The sequence below is a fragment of the Rousettus aegyptiacus genome, unplaced genomic scaffold (genome assembly GCF_014176215.1).
Source record: "Rousettus aegyptiacus isolate mRouAeg1 unplaced genomic scaffold, mRouAeg1.p scaffold_m13_p_14, whole genome shotgun sequence".
In the NCBI taxonomy this organism is placed as follows: domain Eukaryota; kingdom Metazoa; phylum Chordata; class Mammalia; order Chiroptera; family Pteropodidae; genus Rousettus; species Rousettus aegyptiacus.
In genome coordinates, this window is record NW_023416289.1 from 52926984 (window position 1) to 52954866 (window position 27883).

Below are 27883 nucleotides of genomic sequence, written 5' to 3' on the forward strand. Positions count from 1 at the left end.
TGGCGAGGGAAACCCAGGGCCCGCCCTCAGTAGCCCGAGGAAGGGCACTTCCTCCCCCCAGGCAGAAGCTATGAGAATGGTGACAGTCACTGTAACGTGGCAACAATTCGTTTGGCTCCGAGGAGCAGAAAACCTCCAAATAACAATGTTTTTTTAAAAATCGACATTTTGTGAAAAAGAGGCCTGGAGATAGGCAGCCCAAGGTTTGACTTTTGGTTCTGTGATTGTCCCGGTCCTATCATGCTACTGAACTATCTTCACCGTGTTGTTTTACGGGGGGCCGATTTATGCGCTGAGCTGGTGGCTAGGACTCCTGCCATCACATCAGCATTTCAGGGGCAGGAGGGAGGAAGAGCAGACAATATAGACCTAGTCCTTTTTTCTTTTCTTTTTTTTTTTTTAAAGGATATTTCCTAGAAGTTTTACCCAGAACTTCTCTGTCCTGTTGGCCAAAATGGAGTCACAGGACCATTACTAGCTGCAGGGGGAGCTGGGAAATGTAGTCTTTATGTTGGGAGGACAGTTGCCCAGCTGAAACTGAGATAAGGGGCAAGCAGCTATGCCAGAACCTGTTGTCATATGTGGGATACTTGCTGTGCAAATCACTTTCTTCCTCGTAAGACTCTTCTGTGGAGGTACTATGATTCTCATTTCCGTTTTACTGGTGAGGGATCCAAAGCGCATACAGGAAACAGAGGTCACACTGTGAAAAAGTGGCTGAGCTGAATCTCATGCCCAGCTCTGAGTGTCTCCAAAGACTGCAGCCTTCCCCACCAAGCTCTGCTGCCTCATAGCCAACCCCAAGCAATCGGCATGGGTGTGGGGCCTCGAAGCCCTGGCCCCAGCCCAGCCTGTCTGACGTCCGCTCTGGCCTGAATTCGCCACCCTGCTGGGTACCAGCTGAAGGAGCAGGAAGTGAGAAGGACTGGTCCGTGGGCCCGGGCCCTGTGGGGGTGACTGTCAGTGGGCTCTGTCTTCTCCATCCTGCCGCCATGGACTTGGGCTGCCGCCTTGCTCGGGGCTGCTTCTCTTAATCAGTGTCAATTTGCTCTGACCTGTTGTGGGTCCTGGATGCAGGGCATTCAGGATGCTCTTAGCATTCAAGACCCTCCCTACATATCGAGGAGGGAGGTGTGAGCTTTCTGTGTCCCTTTTCACAATTGGGGGTCCTGTAGGGGGTCAGTGTTGGGAGGTCTTGGTAGGGCTCTGTTCTTGGAGCCCAATTTGAATTATTAAGCATTCACACTTGACCGTGATATTTTACTATTGCGAGTGCACATCAAGTAAAAGTTAAATTTCTTCATTTATTTAATCTTTATTAAAGACATTTCTAATGATATTGATTTTTTTTTTTTATTAGTAGTGGGGAGAGGGAAGCTCACTTTCTTGGCAAGAATGTTATTACCTGATGCCAGGTTTGAAAGCCGCTAAACAACGGGTCTGTTTTTGAAATATTGAAAAATATTTTAACATAAAAATCAATAATGGTACATGAAAAAAATCGAAGCGAATGAGCAAATGCAAAACTTTTTTCTCTTAATGAAGGTCATTTTAAATGTTCATAAAAACATCAGTGAAGGAGGGAAAAGGGAAGAGAAGCATTGCAACCCCTTGTCAGATGTGCAGGTGCAAAGATAACCCACTTCGAAATCCTGGAGCATGTAGATAGTAAACGTGAGGATGGTGACGTGGCTGAAGGCAAATATTTCTGAGCAAAAATCAACGCTTACGCTCGGGGTCGCCTCCGTCTTTTCTTTCTTGGACTATCGCGATGGCCTGGAGTGGGGCTCCTGGCCGCTGCTTCCGAAACCACAGTGAAGACGCACACGGCAGCCTGGGAGACCCAGCATGAGGGACAGTGAGGTCACGCCCTTCCCGGTGCCTAACTCCGAGGGGACGAGGGCGCACGCCCCACGGCCCGGCCGCCTCGGCTGTCGCGTGCGGCCTGGCTCGGGCCGCCCCTCCGCCCTCGCCTGTCCCGTCTCCCCGCCCAGCACTGCGCACCCGCCGCACCAACCTCCGTGCTCTGCTTGGGAACTTGGCACACGCCCTTCCCTGTGCACAGGACGTGTTTTTCCCGATGGTCTCGTGGCTCTGTCCTTCACTGCAGCCAGGCCTCTGCTCAGATGCCACCTCCTCCATCACACCTGGCCCTTACCCGGCTTCAGGTGTCCCCACAGTGCTCAGCAGTTCCTCCCGGTGTGTTCTGTGTTCACTCCTTCCTCTCGGTCACCGGTCTCCCCTCCTGGGATGCAAGCTCAGTGAGGGCAGGGACTCGGGTTTCTGTGCTCCCACTGCCTGGCGCCTGGCGGGTGCTCCGTCTGTGTATGTTGCATGAGCCAGCATGTGCTCCTCCTCATTTTGTCATCTCATCAGGCCTCATAATAATCCAGGAAGATGTTGTTACCCCCCTTTTCCAATGAGGAGCTGAGGTCAAGAGCATCTATGGTCAGCAGGCCTGGACCAGACCCAGGGTCTGCGATGCTCAGACCCTGCCCGGGAAGTCGCACTGGATTTCTGCCATGCCTGCAGCAGCATTTCAAGGGCCAGCTTGGCTTGTGAGGCCACACCCTGTACGTGGGGAGTTAAGCAGGCCCCTGGCTGGAGGGACCAGACTTTTTCCAGCACCTTCCAGCATTAGCATGGCATAGAAAACAAATGCAGTCAATATTTGTGCAACCAGACAGAACCTAAATTGTTGCGGTGATTAAGCCAGGGCTCTGTGTCCCGGATCATCACTTATACAATCCCCTTAAATCCCTCTGAGCTTCCGTTTCCTCCACTCTAAAATAAGGATGTGCTTGTGCTCACCTCGTGTGGATAGGGTCGTTGGGAGCATTAAGTGGGACGGTGGATTGAAAGTGCTTAACGCGGGCCCCGCACACATGATGTTTCAAAGATGGCAGCCCGTGCGTTGCCTCATCGCTGTCATTGGTCGGTGGTCTCTGGACACGGGGAACGCTCAGGCCTTGATGCCCAGTCGGGCTCACGTATGCCACAGTAGTCGTAGACGCGGCAGCAGCAAACCTTTGACAGTTGGTCGGCAAACCTTTAACATCCCCTGTGGCCTCTGCTCGTCATGCCATCAAAGACCGGAAGGGTCCTGTCGACAGGAGGGGCCCTCGTGCAGAGCTTCACCTGCGTTTACGGACACAGGCTGAGCCGCCCTTATGGTGGCCGTGTGACGCCCCGAGCACCGCTCCTTCCTGACTTGGTGTATTTGCTTGCCAGGGCTGCCATAAAGAAACGCCATAAACGAGGTGGCTTAGACGAGAGAAATTCATTTCTCACGGTCCTGAAGGCAGAATTCCAAGGTCAAGGTGTCGGCCGGGTTGGTTCTTCGGAGTCCTCTGTTACCGGCTCACAGACGGCTGTTTTCTCCCCTTTCCTCACGTGGTCTTCCCTCTGCATGTGTCCGGGTCCTATCTCTTCTTACAGGGACACCCTAATGACCCCACTTTAACCAACTCACCTCTTTAAAGACCCTATTTCCAAATACACATTCTGAGGTGCTGGGTGTTAGGACCTCAGCATATTTCGAGGGGACATGCTTTAGCTCTTAACAGGCAACGTCTCCTCCACTTTCTGCTGTAGTTCAGAGTGAAGGCAGCTCTCTGCAGACGTAGCGGGTGTTCTGGAGAATGGTGCAGGCACCTGCTGGCGTGCGCCTTTGCCGTCTCGGTCGAGGGGTCTTGGGGTGCTTGCCCGGACGTATGACCCTGTGATTGGAGCTGAGCACAGAACGGGGTGTGTGAGGCACGTGCAGTGTGGGGCATGCGTGGGCAACATTTAAGAGGGTCCGAGGCAGCATGCGTCCGGTCCCAGGTTTGCCCCTGGAACTCAGGGTTTGTAGGTAGGTGGTAGACAGGAGCGACAGCACAGGGAACACATGGGACACGTGTGCAGTTTTCCAAGCAAAATCCTGCCTCTTGGGGGCCAAAGTTATTCTATATTCTGGACTCTCGCCTCCCGGCAGAGCCATTCCCGATCTGTCAGAATTGCAGATTAACTGGCACTGGAGGGAAGGCAGAATCCATTTAAATGAGTCGCTCTCTAATTTATTAAAGGGCTTATTTATTCTGCTGGTATCAGCGCTCGTTAAATTTGTGGAGTGACACAGGCCCCTCTCCTGCCCCTCTGACCCATTGCTGCTGGAATATCCTGTCTTTCCGGGAGAGCTGTAACAGGCGTCAGACCGAGGGCCGGGTATCGGTGAAGAGAAGGGGCTGCGCACCTGTGGACCTGCGGAGCCTCTTATAGGTTGGCAATTAGCTCGCCGCTCATGGCGAACGTCTGAGTCATTGGGGGCGGCATAGTCCCGCATCGCTCTGCTCGCTCAAGGGAGGACGAAGGGGGACACCTCACTGACACCGAGACCTGTGTGTCATCATCCCCTGTGCGATGGCCTCGAGATTTCTAGAAGCTGACACATGGCTCTTCAGTTGCTGTCCTGCATGTGACCCATTTCGCTTTGCCAGACATGTGGTTTTGGTCAGGTCCGAGCCAGATGTGGTCACTGCACATTACTGTGTCTGAATTTGCATGAGACCTTCTGCTGGATTAGCTGGCGAGTTCCTTTCTCAGGAATGAGCCCTGGGCCATTCTGGAGGGTGATGGTGCTGGGGTCACTTCGGGGTAGAAATTTGGAAGAGAGGTAGAGTCTTACAGGAAAGCAGAGAGGCTCAAAGACAGAACTTCTGTTGTTTGACCCAAGAGTTTCCTCAACCTTTGACCCTTGGAATAAAGCTATTCACTTTCACTTATAATAATAACCTAATGCATGCTAAATACTTTTCACATGTTAATTCATGTAACCCTGACAACAACCCTGTGGGTTCAGTTGTCTTATCATTGCCATTTATAGATGACGAAACTGAGAGGGAAGGTAATTAACCGCCCCAGCACCACTCGGCTAGGAAACGGGGAAAAATGGGGACCGGAACCCAAGATCTCGGTGTCAGAGTCCTTGTGCTTAACTGCCGCGCAGGACACTCCAGCCCGCGCTCCCGCGAACCTGCTCCTGACCCCATCACAGCCCGGGGCCTGGGGCTGTGCCCTCTGCCATCTGCTCACACCTTCCGCTTGCCAGGGGAAGGGACGGCCTTGGAGGACGCGGAGGATCTCACCCAGGGAGAGCGAGCTCTGTCACCCTGTGGCTTCTGCGGTCCGAGCATCTGCTCTGCTATTTGTCCTCGGCCCTTCCTTTCCCTTTGCGGGCGATTCACTGTGTCAATGTGTGTCAGCCGCACGTCGGCGGCAGGCTTCTCCCGTCATGTCACGGAGGCAGAGGAAGAGCAAGACAGAAGAGGTCGGTTCTCCTCTCCCAGGAAAATGTCGGGAGTCGTTCGAGTGGGTCGAGGAAGCAGGGCGGCAGCCCAGAGCCGTCGGGGGAACGAGCTCAGACGCACGCCCGGCTTGCTGGGAGGCGGGAGTCAGGGTTGTGCCAGCCTCTCGCCGCCCCTCCGGCCAGAGTCCGGAGCCAGGACAGCGGCCCCTCCTTCCCAGGGGCTCCTGAAGGTGTAGTTGATGGCTCTCTAGAAGCACCATTACCTTTTCTCGAAGGTCACCAGGAGCTTCCTGTTCCTTCACCTTCCAAGACTGGGCACGGAACTCAGATAACTGCCCTGGGTCAGGACACGTTTCTTTCTGTCCCTGACGCCACAGGAAAGAGGCCATCGCTCGAGTGAAGGGGGTACCAGAAGGGACTCCATCCCTCCCCTGAGCCTGTCAGCCGGAAGGCAGGTGCTCTGTGCTTCTGTCACGGCGTCGCGGTGGGAGACGGCGGGAGGTGGCGGGAGGGGTCCGCCACACTGTCCCTCAGTGAGAGTGTCGAACCGCTGCGAAGCACGCGCAGGTTTTGTGCAAGTCGCTGACCAGTTAGATGCGCGTTATTGTGAAACTGCCGCCCGCCTCCGTCGTGTTCGAAATTTGTGTGAGATTATTTTATTCCTGAAACAAGGTTCCTCCCCGCTCCAGATTATGATTTCCGTGTCACGTCGAAGCTGTGTGTTTGCTCCTGAGCAGAGCCAAGGCCCCGAGGCAGAGGATGAGCTGCGTAAGCTCTGATAAGCTCCATTCCACCTGTGGCCGACTGCAGGTAGAATGCTTACGGTATTCATTTTCCTAAATTTGGATCATCAACCAAAAAAAAAACCAGGAAATTTTATCATTTCCCTGCATTTTCTAACCCTATGTCCTAAAAATTTACTTATTATTAATATTTAAGAGTTATCACTCTGTATGAATCATTGGCTATAAAAAGATATAAATTTTGCTCTATTTCAATTTTATGCACATATTTCTTCAGCTCTCTACCATATGATTGAGGTTCCACATTAAAAATACATATCTGGGCAAAGAGGCTGTGCTCGCAGCGCCTCCGCCAGCTTGCCTTCGCTGACTCGCTCAGTCGAGAGCTCGAGGAAACACTCGCCGCGGAACCCAGGGGCCCTGCCACCGTCCCTTCTCCCCCATCCGCCTGCCTCCTCTGCGGCTGGACCGTGGGCCATGCCCGAGCCCGCGTTCAGCTCCTCTCTGCCGCTTCCCTCTGCCCGCCGCAGGCTCCTTACAGCGAGGATGGGGGAGATCGTCCGTGGGCCCGTCCAATCCTCCCCTCTCTTCCTTACCAAGGCAATCCGAATTCCAAGTCTGCTGCCAGGAGGGGAAAACGTTGACGTCGAACCTAACACATTTTGTGGCTGCCTTGCTTAATGCCTCACTCCGCACCCAGCGTATTTTGCGGCGCGGACTCAAAGTGGGCGGAGTTGGACAGGTCTCAGTCCTCATGTTGGCTGGGCGACTGAGCCGTCTCGGACAACCCGCTGGGTCTTAGCTGTGCCACAGTGTGTAAGGGTAGGACATTTACTTGCATTTGTCTGTGTCGGGGGGTCACTGGGAGAAGGAAGCAAATGAGCCAGTGAATGTGGAAGTGCCTGGAACTGTGGAGTCTGTGCCAATGTAAGGAGACACTGTGACGATGACGGTTCTGATGATGACGATGATGTATCCAGGGGCCATTGGCTTAATGCATCTTATATTTCCAGGAAATATGTTATTTGGTTGTTCTCATAAAATCGCATTATTGGATTCTGAACTTGAGCCCAGTCCAAAACGCGAGACGTGCTTTCTCTCCTCGAACTGCCACTGATTCACCAGCAGCATTGTTGGATGTGGTCACTAAGGCGCTACATGTCCCCATCTGCCTACTCCTCCCCCTTTAATTTTTTAAGTGGCACAGATCTCCTTTAATCTCCTTCCTATAGAGAGATGGGAGGGCTGGAAAGGATTGCTGGCAAAGAGCGTTGAGTTCGTCTACAGAATTCTGAGGCCCCAAGGCCCTCCACGGGCCTGGGATTTGCATTCATAGCCAGAATCTAAGCTCCCAAGAGGCACCGCACCCTCAGACATACCACCCCCTTCACCTTCTGCCACCGCATGGCTTCGTGAAGCACAGGACGTGTTCAGGCTCTGAGCTTAGACACCGATACATCGAAATCCTAGCTCTGTCGGTTTTCATCTGCTTAATGTTGGGGAAGACAGTACATTTCTCTGAGTCTCTTTCCTTGTCTGCAAAATGGTGATCTTAAGAGGACCTATCTCATAGAACTGTGGAGATTCAATGGGAAAAAGCCCAGGAGTAGTCTGACTGGGTCCCTGGGGATGCCGCCATATTGTCAGCTACTGAGGACTTTGCAGCAGCTCCAGAGCTGAAGTATGAGGGGCCATGCTGTTCTGCAGTCTTCATCCCTCCATCCCTCCCTCCTTCCATCCCTCCATCCCTCCCTCCATCCATCCCTCCCTCCATCCATGCCGTACGAGATGCCTGTCAACATGCTAATCCTTTTGCGGTATGCTGATACAACTTTAACATGTCCCTGCTCTGGAGGGACACGCGAAGGTAGAGCACCTACGACCCACAACCAGCGGCGTGGCAGGGCGGCCTGTGCGCGGTGCTGAGGAGCAGGGTGGGATGCCAGGGAAGAAGGGGTCCCAGCCGGGCTAGGGGTGGGCGAATGCAGCAGGGCACTCAGGCCAGGGTTTGTGGAGAAAGAGGCCGTGAGCAGGTCAGTGGGACGCGCCTGTCTTACGTTAGGTCCTCAACGAACGGTAGCTATTAATGCTGTTATTTAATGCTTCGCTCACAGTGGGCATTCAATATATTCTTTGGATTGACCAAATGCCTAACTGGCAGTACAAACGAACGGGGCAAGTTTTATTATTTTTGTTTCTTTTTGCCTAGAAGGGCCTCCGGGTTTTACAGAGCTGGTGCTCCGTCAGTCAGGGGGGCAGGGCCCACGGTATTACCACGCGATTCATTTTCAGACTTATTTCCCCTCCAGCACGCAGCAGGGCACATTCCATCCACCTCGACACAGACGGAGGCAAACTTCCCTTCCATCAGCTCAGCTTCCTGTCGTGTCAAATTAAACAATCAGTGCCTTTTTGCAGAGCTGGATCTCGGGGAAGAGAACTTGCAGCAAATTGCCAAAGGACATGAAATTCCGATTCTCAGCAGTTCCGTTAATCACAGCATTTTATCTCAACAAGGTATCCGTACACAGAATCCACACTTAGTAACTCTATTAATAACGTCTAGCATTTATAGCCCCTACTGTGTGCCAGGCACCGTGCTAAGTATTTTCCAAACATTTCTTCATTTGCATCTCCCAGCAATCTTAAGATGTTGTAAGGTAGGTGCTTTTATTTTTCCCACTATTCAGATGTAGAAACTGAGGCCCAGGAGAAGACAAGTAACTTGCCCAGCCGAGGTCCAGGGAGCCTAGATATGAACTTGGAGGGCCTCCCACCACAGTCCTGGCCTTTAACCAAGGTACTATGAGGCCTTCCTCTGTGTTGGGGGTCAGGTTTGTGGTTGGCTTACGCTTGTCAAATGTGGATGAATTCAGGCACCTGGCGTTGCAGGTTTCAAGAACTGTCCCTGAAGAGTGCACTCTGTAAGAATCTCACGTATCAGTCCCAGGACGTTGCTCCAGGTCCCCACAGCCCAACACTTCCACTACTTAACTACGTCTGAGGTCTCCCGTCCGTGTGCTGACTATGGGCTAGATCTTTTGAACCCAGCAGCTCCCATAGCCCTCATGGCTACCCTGTAGATAAAATTAGCTGCCTTCACCCTCTGTGCCCCCAGCTCTGCCGCCTGTCTCTTTATGAGTCTTATCCCCAGCTGACATATCCACAGTCCGTTGCCTCCACATGTTCACACGTTAACTTCACAGACATGGGCTTTGCTCTGTTCACCGTTATGTGCCCAGTACCTAGGATAGCACCTGGCTCATTGTAAACTCTTAATAAATGTTTGTCAGATTTGGTAAGTGGACATCTTAGGAGGTGAGCATATAACCTAATTCTACTGGTGGGGAAACACCAGAGCTCGGAGAAGTTAAGCAACTAATCCAAAGTCACACCACTAATGAAGCCCCACGCTTATCAGCTGATGCCCCTTGGACTCAAAGTCTGATTTTAATTTCCGGTTCCTTGTCGGTCAGATACCTGAAGTCTAGCAGTTCGTCACGTGGTCACGTGCTTCTGCTGCTGTGACTCCCTCAGCGGGCAGCCATGTCTGCTGGCCACTTTCTGCACACGCGGCCCCCTCCCTACAGCGCGCACCTCCAGCCCCGTCTCCCCAAAGTCTTCTCCCTTTCTCACCTCATTCCTCACTGATTTATTAGCATGAGCCATTTTTAACTCACCATTATAATTTATTAATTCCTAGTGATTACAATCAGCATTCATCACGCTTAACTTCACGGTTTCATAGAATGCATGGCTGGAAGGGAGACTCGCGGCCGCCCCTGAGACCCTGGCAGCAGAAGTCTGGGTGCCCCTTCGAGAGACACCGTGGGTTTTGATGTGCCGGGGTTAGAGCAGTCGTGTGCCTGCTGCCCAAAGACAAGAGAAGTGGCTTTTAAGTCCCGTGGATGTGGGTTCGAATTGAACTTTCCCCTTTCTGGCCCCATGTGCTCGCCCTTCTGAACCACTCTCCTGTCTTCACTGTGTCCTTGAGTGGTTAGGAGATGGCACGCAGCCCAGTTCCTCCCCAGGCCTGTCTCCAGGACGTGACGTGGCGTGGCGTGAGGGATCCCCGTGTCAGGTGCTCTTCTTCCTGTCCTGTGCTTTTAGTTATTTCAGGTGAACACCTGGAGATATTTACACCACTTACTCTGCATCTCCCCTTCACGTGCGGGGATTAGGGAGCTATGTCCATCCAGCACGGTCAGCAGCAGCGCCCTTTAGTGTGTACCGAGTCCCCGCCAAGTTCTCGGGCCGGTGCAGAGCCAGGTTAACGTCCACGGAAGCCAGGAAGAGTTAGCCAATCTGTTAGCTAGGGTCCTCTCTTCCGCTTCTAACAAAGCTCGCTTCTTAGTTGCATTATTAAGCACTCTTTCTTTGATTAGAGATGAGAAGCATTGGTTCATTCTGATTCCCCAGCACGGGATGGAAGACGCTCAAAAATACAAATGCTGCCATTAGTGGCCGTATTAAAATAATACAGCTCTCAAATCAATAATTAAAAATATCAGCAGCAAACTTCTTGAGTTAGCTAAGTGCCGTTCGTTTTGTTTTGTTTTACCTATTAGTAGTATTAACATTTACTGAGCATTTATGCTATGAGAAGTGCTTTCCATACATATTTGATTTGACCCTAATAGCAGCCTGACGAGGCAGTTATTATCATTATCCCTTCTTGTAGACGAGGAAACAAATACTTAGGTTAAGTGACCTGACCGAGATCGTGGTATTTAACTCAACAGTCAAATATGACATTCTCCTCATTGTAATAAGCGCTATTGTCTTTTCTTAGTCAAGAGAAATAAAAAGATAGTGTCAGAACCAGCCCTTCCCTTTAAGTCTTAATTTTTGGTGGCAGAGAATGAGGATCAGTAGAAAGAGACGAGAGAAGTGACAGGGAAACCGTGGTCTTCAGAAGTGCTGCAAGAATTTAGGAAGGAAATGACTCGGTGGGCAGTGGGGAGGAAGGAGAGAGAGGCAGGTCTGAGAAAGTCTTCACTATGGTGGTAAAAACTGAGCTGAGTCCCCGGCTGGAAGCATTAGGACAAGTATCTTGGGTCGGAGCACATGTGACAGGGATAGAAGGATAGATTGTGTATTTGGGGAATTACAAAAAAATACATATATTTTTACTCAATAGTAGGAATTGCGTTTGGTAGATAATGACAAGCTCTGAGTGTCAAATCCGAATTGTACCTGTTTATGATTCAGGATACACCAAAATAAAATTAGAGAGCGGATTCGATGGCAATTCAGCAAAGGAAAATGTCAGATGTGCCCTTTCCCTCTTCGTACTGTTGTTTTAGGTTTTCATAAAATTATAGTTGGTGGCAGATAGTATGTTACAGGATGTGTACCAGCTTTGACATAAAATGTCTTAGATTTGAATTCCAGCTTCACCGTTTATCAGCTGAGGGACTGTGGACAGGTTAATAAAATGCTTCTGAGCCTCCATTTCTTTGTATAAAATGGAAATAATCATTATACATTCCTAAGGATTAGGATATTTATAAATTGCTTGGGACAGTTCTTGGCCAAAATGGATACTCATCCAACAGCAGTTTGTTTAAACGAGAAAATACGGGAAAACATATCCCAGGATCTGGAGCATAGAGGATTCTCCATAAAGAGCATCTAGTTCGTGTGTATACACACACGCGCTTACACACATCTGTGTAGCGTGGATCACTCAGTTTACCTAGCGAGACTTTTTGAAAAGACACACGTCTCACATTTGAAGTAGACACTTTGAATTCAGGCCAAGATGGGAATGATACCGAGGCTCATTAAAAGCCAACTATTTTTAAAATAAATGCTACTTAGTAGCGTCAGGATTACACTGTGGCGACTCCGACTCCGAGAAGCATCCTGCTTGGGGCCCACCAGTCCCTCCCACCGTGCGCCTCATTTTCCCCGTGTGGGGTACAGCGCGTGCACCTTTGGATTCACGTCAGCCGTGGGGAAGGACAGCGAACAAAGACCCTCACATTAAGCAGGGCTTCCTTTGCTTTGCTCGACTGCCTTAGGAAAAAAAAAAAATCTGGGGGCACATTGTTGATATAATGAAAACCTCCTACTTTCTATAAAGATGCTATTATGTGAAAATAGTTGCTAACCTATTCAGGGTTTCGCGACAGCTGTGTTTCCAAATAGTTGGTTGTAAGGAGCACCGCGCCTGGGCCGTGAGCACGAGGCAGGGCCACATGTGCGCCTGACAAAACTTGTTTACTGTTCAGTGCTTTTTTATCGCTTTCTCCAGCGATTCCAGGGATACTTAATTTTTGATCCCAAACCATCTTTGATTAGCCGGAACTTCTAACACTTCAATTTTTTTCCGCCTTCACCATTTTTTCAATTGGTTAATGATCTTAAAATACTGTGCTCTTAAAGAGCCTGCTATTTACAGGCACCTTGGGAGGAATCCCCTGATTCGCACGTTTGCATATCAGGCCAGTGTTCTGAGTGTGTTTGGGAAGTCAGGAGTTCCAGATCGTATTGACAACAGCCTCTCGGCCAGGGCTGACACTATCCAGCTAAGGCCTTCAGTATACTCATCTTTCACACGAGCGTTTTGTTCTGCCTGACTGTTTAGGTCAATGTCAAGATCAGCTAACTAATATTGGTGTTCGCTAACTCTATAAACACAGACGTAATCCGAAATGGACACTTTCAAATAGGACGGACTTTAAATTCCATTACAAAACACCGTGGGGTTTTTGATAGAATGCTACCAAACAACATTGTTAAGCAATTAAAAAATAATAAAGCAAACCTTCTTAAATAGCTGTAACCTCACAGGCTTAAAATCATGCCTGCTGCCCTGGGAGCATAAACTCATGAGAACGAAGGGAAAGCAACTGTTAAGCTAGAGGATTTAGAATAGGCCAGGCGTACTGTGGGAGCGGTTTGAGCATCATGTCCACGCCCCTGGCGCGTGGCGCCCTGAGCCCTGAGCTTGCTTCTCTCCCTCTCCAGCCCCGCCATCCGCCACGTCCCCGGCTCCAGGGCTGCTCTTATCACCCTCTGTCGCGCGCAGAAGAGAAGCGACTCCTGCGCGCCTTCCCAGATCTGAAGGGGGCATCCTCTGACCGCCCGTTGTCTTCGGTGCTGTTGGCATTTCGTTTCCTCAGTGTGGCAGGGCAGCAGCACGCTGTGGCTGACCTGACGTGAGGACGCGGAGGCCCCGGAGAAGTAAAGTGACCGGCTCCTGATCGCTCACAGTTGTATTCACAGCGAGGCTGGCGTTAAGAACCTAGATTAGAACTCGGGACCCTCGAGGCCTCCGTCTGTTGCTCTTGCCTTCCGTGACAAATCTCCTCTCCTGCTAGGATGGTTTGACTTTTACAAGATCTCGATTTCCATTTTAATAATCCCAAGCCTTCCCCCGACACTGCAGTGGTATTAAATTTAAATACGTAGCTTACATTTTATCTTGACATTTTCTTTAGAAGGCAGGAAAAAGAAAAAGGGAAAGGGAGGGCAGATATTCATTCATTCTTGCCATCACGGAGCAAAATCCTTCTCTTTCATCAGAACTCTTTGTTCGGATCCTCCTGGGAGAGGTGTAGGGCCAAGGGCTGCTTTTCAAGCCTCCGGGCTCTCTAGTCACCCCTAGAGACTCAGGCGAAATCTGCATCCAGTGCTCCAAACCTCTGTGGGGAACGTACCCGTGTCAGCATTAAGCGATGTGGCTTAAAGATAGTCTTGTCAGTCTAATTAATCTTGAGTCATTGCCTTTTCTGTCAGAGCTGTCTGTCTCCTTACCCATAATCCTCATCACTTTGATAGTCCGTCAGGAAAATGGGACTTGGCCCAGCCTTGCCTTCATCCAATAACATTATGAAATTGATACTGACACTTCCATTGGCACTAATTTCTCTAAGAGATTGGAGCCAGAGGACAAGTGGTTTAGCGTCATGGCAGTGAAGCTTTCCAAGTAGATCAAGATGGCCTAAGATTGATTGACCTGCACTCCAAGGAAGGGGGAAGGGAACAGAAGGAGAGGAGGGCGTGGAAATCAATGGCTGTGTCATCGTCATCATCACGTGATGTCTATTGACTGCCCAAGAAGGACAATGCCCTCTGTGCATGTTCCGAAGGTGCACGCCAGGCCCTTTCAAAGGCTGCTTCAAAGGGAGTGTAGAAAGTTAGGAGGGGAGCGTGTTGGCTAGAGTGGTTCACTGCCTCATTTGTGACGTTGCCCCCTAGTGTCTGGAGTCCAAAACAGGAATTATTTTTCTACCTGTGACTATCTTTTCTCTCCTCTCCTCTCCCCCACACAGAAGGCCTATGCCACTTTTTGTTAGGATGACTGTCGTTTACCATCGAAACCAAAAAGGTACTATTAGTAATTATGCTGGAACAGGTATAAACAAGGACTGTCCTGGGAAAATCAGGATACATTTTTACTAATTCCTCTTTTAGGTAAGTAAGATCTAAGCATGCCCGAACTGAATGAGGAGACCTTCTGTCTTTGGCAGAGAGTCTCACTCCTTGCCTGAACCTCCTTTAGGATAACAGATGAATGAAAAAATAAAAATAAAAAAAGGCTTTTCCCATGAAAGTGAGAGGTTTTTTTTTTTTTTTTTTTTTTTTTTTTTTTTTTTTTTTTTTTTTTTATGAATTAGTATGTTTAATAACGTTACCTGATCTGAAAGTCAGTATAAGAATTACAAGAAAGAAGTGACCGTAGGAATAATGTGCATTTTCAGATTAGAAGGTTAGATCTTTGGTTTTTTTTTTTTTTTTTCCTTTGTATCAATCTAGCCCATGTGTCTATCTTAGGACCTCCCCACTCCCATCCACCTCACCACCCCTTTTTGGGGTACTTAATTTGAGAGTTCAGTATCCTTGACATATTACATTTAAGTATATTATATACATTACCCATGGACATATTTTGTCTGGTGCGATGGGGAAGGGGTGAAATTGTAAAGAAAGGCAGACCGGTAAGTCTCCTTGCACATTTGTTTAATGAGCAGTAAACTGGTATCCCCTCAGGTGTGAGTTCATCCCTGTTCTTGCCCATGGGTGAGCACACATGGGGTCCGAGCACGTGTCTGAGGGTCTGGGGGTGGGGGGAGCGTGCACGTGACTTCGTGGCTTTGCCCTCTGTGACTAAAGGGGCTTCTTCGAGAACGCGGCACCCTGAGTGCTGGCCTGGCCAGCAGGGCCCTGCAGGAGCAGGTGCTACAGCATAGAACGCATGCGTACGAGGGAAGAGATCGCAGAGCCGATGAGGTGTTATTTTGATTGATTTCGGTATTGTTTACGTGCTGGATCTTTCGACCCTCTGCCCCCTCCCCAGTCCCTGCTGCAGCGCTATTCTAGTGAAACGCGAATGTCGTCTTTACAGCATGTCTGTGAAAGGGAGGAGTGAGCCAGGAGGTTAATAGGTGCCGCCAAGGCCCCTGCCCAACTGCAGCACACATATGTGGGGAGAAGGGGCAGCAGCCAGGGTTCAAGGCGACACCAAGGAAGTGGAGGTAGGGTCTGTGGGGCAGGGCGAGTCCTGCGGGGTGGGGCAGGGACCCTTTACAGGGACAAAGGGTGATGGGCGCAAGGCTTGGTGTTTGCGGGGCCAGCGGTCCTTCCTGGGGCTGCCTCCTTCTCTCTCCTCCCCTGGTCATTGTGTCCCACGTGCCCCTCTGCTGCCCCGAGCACCCTGCACCATGTTCCTCTTCACACATGACATCTCTCTTGGTTTATTGTGTCCCAGCTGTAGACCCGAGGGCCTCTTCTCGGCCAGGGGTGTTTCTTCTTGCTCTTCCTCCCTAGTCCTTAATCAGGGCCGGGCACACGCGGCAGTGTTTGGTGAGCTTGTGGGTGGGAAGGGCTGATTTGGGAGGTGTGGCGTGAATCAGGAACTAAATGTTAGGTCACTCTTGAGGACTCTGGAATGGGATTAATGCTGCCTTCCCGGAAAGTTGCTGAACTCATGAAGTCTCCAGACCATTTCCCCAAAGTCCATTTGGTGGGGAGTGTGCCCAGCTCCCAGAAATGCCATTTTGGATCTTTCTCCCAGCTGGAGAATTGAAAGTCATGGCCACCCTTTACTTCTCTAGAGGATGTGAGTTTGGTAAGAGCTTAAGAGCACTGGATTGGGAGTCCGAAGAGCAAAGTTCAAGCCACAGATGTCCCCTACCTGTGTGAGGTCACTTCAACAACTCAGAGCGTCAGTTTACTGATCTGTGAAGTGGGGAACGTAGTCCCTATCTTGCGTGTGTCACTGGGTTGCCGTGGTGATTAAGTGGTGGATGAACAGGAAAGTGCCTTGTGACAATGAGTGTCATACAGATCTGAGGAGTTTCCGTTGCTGTTAGACTATGGGTTTTAGTGCATCAGATCATGAGATGCTATCATTCTAAAAGGCTCTGTGCTCTGTAACTCTTCACCCTCCCTACCTAAAGTTCCCAGGAAGCCTCATACCTTCCCGGTGAGCATTTCCTAATAAAGGGAAAACTCTGGTTTTTGTCTGACATAAAGGCGATGGGATCTGAGCCAAACCCAGGGTGAGCCGGGTGTGAACCCCCAGGATTCTCAGGGCTTGGGAATGAGTTTATAGTCTCGGAATGGCCTGGAAGAAAACACTGGATTGTTATGCTTTCTCTCCAGCTAGACATTCAGGCCCCATTTCAAGTCTTAGACTTAGGGGCATTGTAGTTCAGAAGTGTTTTCATTTTGAACCTCACCGATTTGAGGTCAAGTGATTATGTACCAGGAGGCAGGCAGGGGACTAATTAAGAATATGGACTCTGGAGTCTTTCATTTCCAGCTAGCATCAGGATGCTGCCTCTTACTAGCTGTGTGACCTTGGGCCGACGGCCCATCCGCTCTGATTCTAATCACAGGAGCCACCTCAGGGAGCCCCCAGGGAGCATGGGCACACAAAGGCCAGGGCAGCGCCCAGTAGTGCGTAGCACCCAGCAGACACGAGCTGTTATTATGACGTTTGGTTTGCGTGTATAAGGCCGTCACTGAAGAGAGAAGCTGGGTTTTCTATAGGTGACTGTGTGCCACGGGATCACTCCCACATACTGAGAAATGCCAGGCAGAGGGTCTCCTGCAGACACACCTTGGCCAAGCTGTGCTGGGACGCCATGTGTGAGGCCCAGGCAGCTGTGGGGGGCTGGCTGTCTAGGTGGGAAGCCCCCCTCCCAGCTGCGCCCACACGCCCAGGTTTCTCCTGAAAAGAATCGTGTTCTCCTTGGCATCAGTTCTTTCTGTCTCTCTAATTAATCGTGCCTCACTTTAATTTAAAAGGACCTAACATGGGAACCATGCACAGGTCAACCACTGGGGTTTTAGATATCGAGCTTGCCACTTGTGAAGTAGGTACAATCTTGAGGCATTTGGGTGGAGCCCACAGGGGTTTAGGCTCTCAGCCTCTTGGTCGTGGTATTGAAATTGATTATGCAGTACGGTCTAATTAGTGCAAAAAGTGAGATGAATAAGTGGGCAAAGGAGGCAGAGACATCAGTGACTCCGCATGGCAGCACCTGGTGTAGCACGCTCCGAAACAGTGTTTTCTGTCTTGCCAGAGTCCCCAAGAGGTCGGGGAAAGCTTATGGATAATTCTTTAGAGGACATAGTCCCTGCATTTTGGGGAAACATTGATGAGTCACAGTATAGTCGCTAAACTTGAATTTAGAAATGCTGAGACTTGAGGCATAATCGCTTTACGGAGGTTTGGGCAAAAGCACCAGCATTCTGTACTGTCTTCTGTATGGAATCGGAAGGTAATTACTTCCCGTTTATGCCTGGAATGTCCTAAATTCTGTCTGTATCATCTTTGGAGAAATCCGATGGCATTTACCTTCTCTCTAGGCTACATGTTGCTGCCTTCGCAGGCCCCTTGCTCCCTGCCCCTCCTCTGCCTCTGAACTCCAACCTGGTGTGAGTCTGTGGGTCCACAGTTCCCTGGAAATGGCAGGAACTCCACTCTTCAATGCATCCAATTCTCTGAAAAGAGTCTCAAGGGAGTAGAGATTGGGGGCAGGTAGGAGACGGTGGTTGACCCATTATAACTTGTCCCAGTGTGAGAAAGACAGTGCTGGAGGGCCTGGCAGCATGGCGCTGCAGAATGAGCCCAGACGCAAGTCTCACAGAGGTGGGTCCGTCTTCCACTTGTTAACTGTGACCTTGGGCAAAGTATAACACCTGGAGCCGCAGTTCCCCCGGCTGCATCCGCGGGATGGCAGGCTCCCCACTGGGTTGTGGGCGATCACTGAGATGAGGGAGGCCACGTGTTCACATGCCCGTCCCGCCACCCCTTTCCTTAAATGTGGTCTGGCGCTGGTTTTCAGTCGCCAAGCGATACCTCCAAGCCATGGTGCTGCACGCGTGAACATGAGTATGCCTTTGGTTCCTGTAAGAGGCTGCGAGGGGATTGGAGCCAGGGAATGAAGCTCATCTTTTGGGAAATGATTCAGGGAGAGAAGCAGAGAGGTGAGGAGGCCATGCCTCTGTGGGCAGCCCACAGGACCCCGCATGCCCTGGAGGTCATGGCGGCCACATCTGTCTGGAAGCTGGAGGAGGCCAAGAGGGGATGGCCCAGAGGAGCTGGTCCAGGAACAGAGAGTTGGCGACTTGTCCCCAGGTGTGCTCTTGGGCACAAGCCATGTTCACTTGGCCTCAGTCCCATGTCTGCCAATAAAAATTAAGAAATTGATTTTCTGTTGTTTGCCTCTGAGGAGTAGGCTCTTTTTATGAGACAGTAAATGGAATCCCTCTCTGAGCGCGGCCGGGTTTTTAATTGTGTTTGTTGTGCTTTCACTTACTCCGTTTCGTGAGTCCCTGCTCCCACATGTGCTGATGGGAAGCTTTCGCCCACCAGGGACACGCCAGAGTTTGATTTTTATCAGCAGGAAAGGGCCGAGGTTTTTAAAAAATCATTTTCTTAATCCGAAGGTTGGCTTGTTTGTTTCATTCTGACACATTATAAAGGCACGAGACCCATCCGAGGTGGTTCTCCTCTACTTCCTAAGTCAGATCTAGGGGTGGGCGGGAGTCTTATTCAACAGCGAAGGTCATGGTCTGGCTCTATGTGGAACTAGATCTGGTTAGATGAGGGCTCAGCTTTGGGACAGAGTGGGGAAGAGCGATTTCAAGATGGATCCCATCATCAAGGACAGTAAGTCCATTCTTCGCATAAAGTGCTTCTGAAAGAGTCTCTGAAAATGGTGTGAATTGTGCATACCATCTGAAGGCAAGGATTAAAGTAACATTGTTGAACGTGAGATGGCTCCATTCCTGCATCAGTCAGCATGAACTAGGTTAGGCTGTGGTAACAAACGCTACTCCTGCCAATCTTAGTGACTTCAAACGGGAAAACTATCTCTCACGTGCGCCACATGTGTCCGAGGCGTTGGCTAGAGACCTCGGCTCTGTGTCACCCTCACTTGGGGACCGAGGTTGACTGGGGCGCTACCTCATGCTGCTGCAATTGCCAAGGCAGGACAAAGAAAATATGGCGGATCACACGATGGATCTTTTTTTAGGGAGAGATAATTCACATGTAACATTATATTAGTTTCACGTATACAGCATAATGACCCAATATTTGTATAAATTACAAAACGATCACTACAATAAGTCCAGTTAACATTTACCACCTCCTATAGTTACAGATCTTTTCCTTCTTGTGATGAGAATTTCTAAGATTTATTCTCAACAACTCTCAAATATGCACTACAGTGTAATTAACTATAATGGCCATGCTGTATATCACATTCCCAGGACTTGCTTATTTTATAACTGGAAGTCCGTATCTTTGACCACCTTCACCAGTTTTGCCCACCCCCACCCCCTGGCAACCATTAATCTGTTCTCTGTATCTCTGAGCATATGTTTCTTTCATTTTTTTCAATTTCACATGTAAGTGACATCATTCAGTATTAGTCTTTCTCAGGCTGACTTATTTCACTTAGCATGAAGTTCTCAGGATCCATCCATGTTGTTACAAATAGCAGGATTTCCTCTTTTTAATGGCTGAGTAATATTCCATTCGTGTGTGTGTGTGTGTGTGTGTGTGTGTGTGTTTCACAACTTCTTTATCCATTCATCTGTCACTGGATACTTAAGTTGCTTCCATGTCTTGGCTATTGAAAATAAGGATTCTATGGACATAGGGGTGCAAATATCTCTTCAACATAGTGTTTTTGTTTCATATGGATATGTTCTCAAAAGTGGAATTGCTGGGTCATAAGGTAGTCGTATTTTTAATTTTCTGAGGACCCCCCCCATACTGTTTTTCAGAGCGGCCGCACCAATTTACAGCCCTGACGGTGTGCAGGGGCCCCTTTGTTCCACAGCCTTGCCAACACTTGTTATTCGTTGATTTTTTTGATGCTAGCCATGCTAACAAATGTGAGGCGATATTTCATTGACACAGTGGATCTTAAAGCTTCCGATATGGAAGCAATGCATGTCACTTCTTCTCACTTTGCATTAGCCAGAGAAAGTGATGGGCGCTGCTGACTTCAAGGGGGGCAGAAAGTCGCAGTCCCACCGGTACCTGGGAATACCTGGTGAACAGCAACCACAATGACCTCAGCTCCTAAGAGGGCTTTCTGAACTGCTAGGCAAGATCGCCTCCCCCACACCTTTGGAAGGGATAAATGAAGAAATACAGAAATGGATGGATTCTGGCCCCAGGATGTTACGAATTAGCCATAAAAGTTGGCCTCGACTACCCAAAGTTATCTTACCTGGGTTGGTCCAGCCTTGAAAATATTTGGTCATCTATTACTAGATGCCTTGGTTTAGATGTCTTGGCTTCTTTTATGGGCTCGTGTGTTCACTTCAAGTTCTAGCTATTTATAAAAATACTAGGTGTTAGCAGTACAGTCAAGAAAATGGGCATTTTAGTGGGAAGAAGAACTTTGGAGACGAACATATGCTCAAATATAGGCTCCATCGCTTCCTGGCTAAGTGATTTTTGGAAATCTCAACTCATTTGGGGATCAGTTTTCCAGTTGATCAAATGCGAATGACAGTATTTTCTGAGGATCAGATGAGAACAGAATGCCCAGAAACACATCTGGCACATAGTAGGTGTACAATAAACATTAGTTTATTTTCCTCCGCTTCCCTTTTGTTATAATCACATCCTTAGGAGTCTGAGTCCTTCTTCTGGGAACTGGAGAAGAACGACTCCTAAATCGGCCGGGTAGATGCCACAGTGTGGAACCAGTGACTGGGTTTTCTCGGGGCCAAATTTCTGAGAACAGTTAACGCTTCTGGTGGAACAGAAGGGGATTTTAGTGATCAGGCAGGACATTGGGGGACGAGTGATTTCAGGAGGCCCTCCCCCATGCCCTGGAGGGGGCAGCGAGTATTCGCGGCGATGCATCCCCCAGGGAGGCTGCCACTGCACCCGCCTTTATTTTGTGCGATGTACCCCTTCTCTCCTCATCATTTGGTGCTACAGACCAGACCCAGTCACCAGAGACATGTGCTGTGCCCCCGCAGTCCTCATGGCGGCTCGCAGTGGGGGCCCCGCGTGCCTGAGTCAGATCCCACTCACTGCAGTGAGATTCCCTCTTGTGTTTTCCTCAGAGGCCTTTGCTTCCCTGGGGAAAACTGAGTCCCACATTGGAATCAGCCGTAGGAAGATGTCAGCCATTCGGGCTCTGCTGCCCTGCATTTTCCCATAGAGGGAGCAGGGAGCAGAAGAGAAAGATTCTGGAAAGGCGTTTTGGGCTATTTTCCTGGGCAAGACCCCGGCCAGGCCATCACCCTCTCTCTGATTCTCCTGTGGCTCTCTTATGCCATGACCAGAAGAATAAAACCCACCGCAGGTCTGGAAGAACTAAAAAAAAAAAAAAAAAAAAAAAAAAAAAGGTAAAAAAGTAAAAAAGAAAAAAAAGCACCAGTTTGGGAAGAGAATCACATGATGTGTCTGAGCGGACCCATATTCCCTCAGGGGTCCTCGCAAAAGCTTGAACTTACCAGGAGTGCTACAAGCCTGCTTCTCTTTCTCTTTGTGTATTAGTGCTGCATAACAAAATGAGTGTGTAATTAGGAATGGATTAGTGACAGCAGCCACCGCCACAAGTGCTAGTCAGCCTGTGTGTGTGTAGAGAGCTCAGAGGACAGCAAGCTGGACGCCTTTCCCTGTCCTGCCTCAGGCCTTGACGGCTTCAGGAAAATAAAAGCGCTCCCCAGACAGCTGGGGTCCCCCCCAGCCCATTACTGTCCCTTCTTCCCATCTTAATACATTCCCCTCTGCGTTCTTAAGGTGAGAGGAAACGCTTCCTCTCCCAGGCAGGGCCGCAGGGCTGTGGGTTTTCTTCCCCTGAGGCAAGTGACGTGAAAAGTGGCCACAGCTGGAAAGGGCAGTTGGCTCCCGGCCTGGATCCTGGCGTCTCTACCAGTGGCTCTCGACCTGGGCAGTCCTGCCACTCTGAGGGGTATTTGGAATGGTGTTGCCTGTTAGATGGGCAGACTGACTTTTTGTCCCTTACGTTTTTTTTATATAAGACTGTTTTTTCGAGCAGTTTCAGGGTCCCAGCAAAAGCGAGCAGAAGGTACAGAGAGTCCCAGTATAGCCCTGCCCGACACGTGCACAGCCCACCCCGTTGTCCACGCCCTCCACCACGTGGCACATTTATTACAGTTGACGAACCCGAGACTGCGTTTGAATGCTCCAGTCCAGAGATGCGGAATACCTGGTACACAGGGAGCACTCAGCAAGAAAATTATGACGATGGCGACTTCTCCAGCTAACCACGCAGTGCACTGCCATCTGACTTCCTCTGCCCGTCCACGGGAATCACTCGTGTCAGGCCGCCGTCCTTGTCGCGTACAGCGGGGCTTGTCTCGTTCCTCGCCCTTCTTGGCCTCTGCACGTGACGCTCTGGAGCGTCTAGGAATTCTCCTCCTTTGACTTCTAAGACAGTCGTCTTTTCTGATTCTCTTCTACTTTCCTAGCCATTTCTTCTCCTTTCTCAGTTCCTACTCCCCTTCCTCTGCCTACACTTTGAGGTCTGAGTTCTCCCGAGCTCTGAAGTCCGCGTTAGCATTTCATTTCTGTGAAGTCTTCCTGGGTGATCCTGTCCCTTTCTAATTCCTTTTCCTTTTGCAATATGACCTACCCCTCCCCCCTGGACACTCTTGGCGTCTTCTCTTTCCTCTCTGGGTCCTGCTGGCACTTTATAATTTGTGCCTTGGGGATGTGTGTGTGCGCGCGCGCACACGCGTGTGTGTGTGTATGTACACATATGCATGTGTTAATTGCGCCAAGAACTGGATAGATAAGTAATTTGGGGGAAATTTTTTGTGATTTTTTTTTTTTCTTTTCTAGTTTCTGTCTCTTTTAATCAGATTTGGATCTCTGGATGGAGTCTTCGATTTTCTTTTCTTTCTTATGTACTATCTTTTTCCTTTTTGTTTGAATTTCTGGAACATTTTCTAGACTTTATCTTCTACTTTTCTCAGACTTTCAAATTTTGATCATCATACTTCCCAAGGGCTCTTTCTCCCTCTCTGATGGTTCACAGTTCAGGCATCATCTCGGCATCTGGATACAGTATCGTTTATCTCCTGCGGATGTTCGTGGCACACACGTGTGTGTGTGTATGTAAGGTCTTCTGCTCCCCGCATTGCTTGTGTTTGCTGCAGGTCCTGGGTTCTCTGTGTCAAGTTCCCTCTTTCACACGGAAGCATCACTGGGGTGTCTGCTGATCCTGGAGTGCTCCTTCATATCTAGGAATCTAGAGAGCCAGCAGGATCACACTCCGAATGCCCAGGGGAGCTCGTCTCCTATTAGCCTTCACTAGGGCACGGCCTCAGTGTGGGTTCGACCTCACTGGGAGACCCCCAAGGGTCAATATCTAAAGCTCTTGTCTTTCTTGAGGCATGCAGTTTCTCCAGAGCAGTGTTCTCCACCTCCTGCAGGCTGGGGTGGTTGGGTAGACAGGGGTTATTCCTGTTTCTGTTCTTCTCTGAGCAGGAAGGAGGAGACCGGCGTCATGCTTTGCCTTAGCCCTCCCCTGAGCCAGTGTTTAGGAATTGGCCTCTCTCTTGCAGGGCAGGTGATGATTACAAGTATTAGGCAACCGTTTATTGCTGCCTTTGCACACGGTTTCCAGTCAGACATTTGTCATGGGTTGGAATGAGCCTGTCTGTGCCAGCGAAGTGGAATCCAGGTCTTCCGTTTGCATGTACCAGTCCTCTATTTAGTTCTGCCTCATTGGTGCTTCACCTCACTATTTGATGGGAAGCATTCTCCCCATAAACTTCAATGCAATGTAATGGATTTCTGCAGTGGAAATATTGTTCAAGCCGCAAAACCAAATCACAGCAGGCACTTTGTCTTGGGACTATGTGTCTCGCGATGCAGCCATTTAAAAAGCCAGTTGTATGAAGCCACAAACAGTCACAGCTAATTCACTTTATAGGACTTTTATTTGTATGTATGGGAGAATCACAGCACCAAACAGAATCATCGCTCTACCAAGAGTCTGGCATTAAATATCTGTCAACTTGTGTTTGTAAATCACCTTATTTACAGGGTTTCTTCTTTGGGTTAGAAAATGGTAGAGTTGAGGTTGGTAAAGATGAAAATAATGTTCTTTGAGGCCATTGGGGCAGTACGGCTCTTTCACGAGTGGGACAGCCGGCCCAGCTACAAGCAGGCTGAGAGCGATGCGGCCCAGCCACTGCCCGTTGTGAGAGCTGCCCCGGCTAGATCCAGCCCCACACCGGCCTGGTCCCCCCTTGGGCAGGGGAGGGCTGCTGGTAGAGCCCAGTGAAAGTTATGTCATGCTGCTATATGAATCCGGTGGCCACTCTGGAAAAGCTGTCAGCCCCCAAAGCCCTAATCAGAGGCTCTAGGTCTCAGGTGTATGTGGGACTCACATGGAAGCTCTGTAAATCCAGACACCTGGGTCACACCCCCAGACCGATGGAATCGGAATCTTTGGGGTGAGACGCAGCACCAGCAGTATGTAGAGTCCCTAAAGAGGGAAAGGACAGGGTGCAAAGGACAGGGTGCTACGTCATCTTTTATTATTATCATTAATCTTGTTGCCGCCACATAAGCAAAGAAACTTATTTACGGTTTTTATTGTTTTGAACTAATCGATTTGGCAGAAGTGAAAACGATGTATGCCGTAGTCATTTCGGTTCACTCTTGTTTTGATGATATGATGGGGTAGTTTTCTCTCACTCATGGAAGAGAAGCAAAGGGTGGTTCTCAGAATTCAGACATTTGGTGATATTCTTCCAATAGATTTTGCCCGATGGAAAATATGGTGGTGAAAATAGTGCCAGGGTCCGCGGGTGGGGCGGAGCAGTGGCGGACGCAGCTTCACGAGGGCCGTGTGTCTCCCGGCGTGCAGGTCCCGTGGCCGTCATCAGCGGCGAGGAGGACTCGGCCAGCCCGCTGCACCACATCAACCACGGCATCACCACGCCCTCGTCCCTGGACGCCGGGCCGGACACAGTGGTGATCGGCATGACGCGCATCCCGGTCATTGAGAACCCCCAGTACTTCCGTCAGGGACACAACTGCCACAAGCCAGACACATGTGAGTACTGCGGCAGAGTGCGGTCCCTCTGGGGAGGGCCGGGTGGTGCGGCAGTAGGCCACGTAGCTGGGGTTCTGGAACCTTCTGGGGCCACCTACCACCTGCTAACCTCCCACTCTGTCAGAGACCCTCCCTGTTCGTCTCAAAGCTTGAAGAATAGCCTGGCCTAGGGTCCCCAAGCAGAGAGGGCAGGAGCAGCCCGGAGGCAGGGCCCTCGCCCCACGTGCAGAGGCTCCCAGTCAGGCGGGGGCCCAGGCAGGCCCGGCCTTCCCTGCAGGAAACGTAGCCCGACTCTGCCCGGCAGCAGCCCCGAGGTCAGCAGGCCCCCTGCGCAAGCCTCCACGCGGTAGGGGGAGAGGCGGGAGCGGGGGGGAGTGGGCAGGAATGAGGGTGGTGGGCCCCGTTTCGGTGGAGACACTGTCGAGCTGCTCTGCAGGCCCCGAGTGTGCACCCCCTGGGAATCCGGTCACGGCCCCAGCACTGCTCCCCCTCCCCACCGCAGGCGTCTCACTCAGGCCAGAGCCCTCAGGACACCTGGTCCCTCCTGCCGGCTCCAGCTCTGCTCCCTGCTTCCCCTGAGCGCTGCTTGAGCCTCCCCCAGTTCCCAGAGCCTCCGTGGCCTGGCCCTTCAACCGCAGGTGTTCTTCTCGCTGTGTCCCCGTGTTCAATGTAAGCCCATCAACCCCAGTACACCGCCCCCCCACAGCCCCTGCCACACCCCGCTAAATGTCAGCTGCTTCAGGGAGCACAGAGCCCCTGGAAACGGCCTTGGAGCTGGAAAGGGCAGATAGATGGGCTAGGTCAAGGCCTCATCTTATGGACAGGACAACTGAGGTTCTGGAGGGCTGCGGGTTCTCCTTCTCTGACCCTGGACTTCTTCCAGTTGGCTCTCTTGATCTCTCACTGGTGCCGGTCTGGTCTTCGTCTCCCTGAGCTGAGCTCTCTGTGCTTGGGCCACACTCTTTGTAGCTCACAGAATTGCTGCTGTCCCCACCGGCCCATCTTACAGCAGAGTGGGCATTTGGCCACCCCATCCATCTTTGCTCCTGTGTTTCTGGTTCTGCTGTTAGTGAGAGGATGAGCACAGTGGGAAGGGCCGGGCTCGCATCAGAGGAAGGTCATCATCTGCCTCCAACCTGGCGTGTCCTCCAGGACCTGCGTCAGGGTGGATCCGGTGCTTCCTGTCAGTGTCAGTTAGAGGAGGGACGCCTGGGGCAGGGCTGGGCAAGGGGGGAAAGATCCCTGTGTTTCACAGAGCGCGGGGCGCACCGTGTGAAGAGCGGCCCTGCTCTGGCTCAGCTCTCGTGGGCTGGTCCTGGACCGGCCTGGGTGTGGCTGGCGGGGAGCCTTTCCGCGCGGTCGTGTGGGTCCGAGCCGGGGCTCAGGCCGTTGTCGCTGGGTTTTCTAGAGCGGTGTCCGTATTCGGACAGAGACTCGGGCACTGCTGTGTCGAGTGTGCATTCGATTCTCATTCGTCGCGGTTGTTACGTCCCGTAAAGTCACCGCCAGTGCAGAATCAGCGAACCCCGAGCCATGGCTCCCCGGGGAAGTGCAGGGCGCGGGTCCTGCCAGCTTCCGGTCACAGCAGTTTCATCGGCCGATCAGCGCGGGTCCTGCTTTACCTGTGCTTCTGTTTAGGACACTGCACCTCCCATGCGTTACCGGTTCCGTGAGAGCGCACTCGGGGCCAGCAGCACGACGCCTCGGGCCCGACCGCAGCTGTCTGACGCCCGAGCCTCATCCGACACGCCTGTCTCCCGCACAGCCCTCCTGCCCTTGGGAGCACTGGCCGGCGCGTTGGCGGCGTTGAGCGGCCCACACGAAGGGCGCTCGCTGGCAGTGCGGGCGCGGGAACAGGAAGGCAGCGCGTCGCCTCGCTCCGTCCCCGCGGGAGCGCGCGTGTCCGGCGGCTCATGTCCCCGCCCCCCCACTCACGCGTCTGTGGATGACCGTGAGCGTGCCGCCGCTGTTGGTGTTGGGGTCACACGCAGATTTTAGTGATTAGGCGAAGGCGTGCATACGGAGTGCAGGCCCACCGAGGTGGGCTGTGCCGTGGTGGGCGCTCCGGACTCCGGCGTGAAGCACGGCCCCCGGGCCACGGCTCTGCGGGGCGAGTTCGCGGCGCTGGCCCGGGGCACGCTGCCGCAGGGCGTGAGTCTGTCTGCAATGCGGGAACGAGGTTTCCTCCGGGCCTTCGGAATAGGTGGGGCCGTGGGATCTGGGTGTCCCTTGGGCTCAGGAAACCTTGTGGAGGGACCGCCTGCCTGCCACAGCCCTTCAGGCGTGTGGCTCGGAGCGGCCTTGCCAGGGTCCCGACAGGG

At 51.2% G+C, this 27883-nt stretch overlaps 1 protein-coding gene across 11 annotated transcripts in view; it reads left to right on the forward strand.

Annotated features, from left to right (window-relative positions):
* The window catches only part of NTRK3 (neurotrophic receptor tyrosine kinase 3), a 426694-nt gene that overhangs the window by 269276 nt on the left and 129535 nt on the right, over positions 1-27883 (forward strand). For all 11 annotated transcript variants that reach the window (XR_004954339.1, XM_036231977.1, XM_036231978.1 and 8 more), the window contains one exon: positions 25374-25562. Coding sequence is in view for 10 of the 11 variants with exons in the window: in XM_036231977.1 (XP_036087870.1) it covers positions 25374-25562 (189 nt within the window). In the remaining variant the exon portion in view is untranslated. The remainder of the gene's footprint in view (positions 1-25373; positions 25563-27883) is intronic.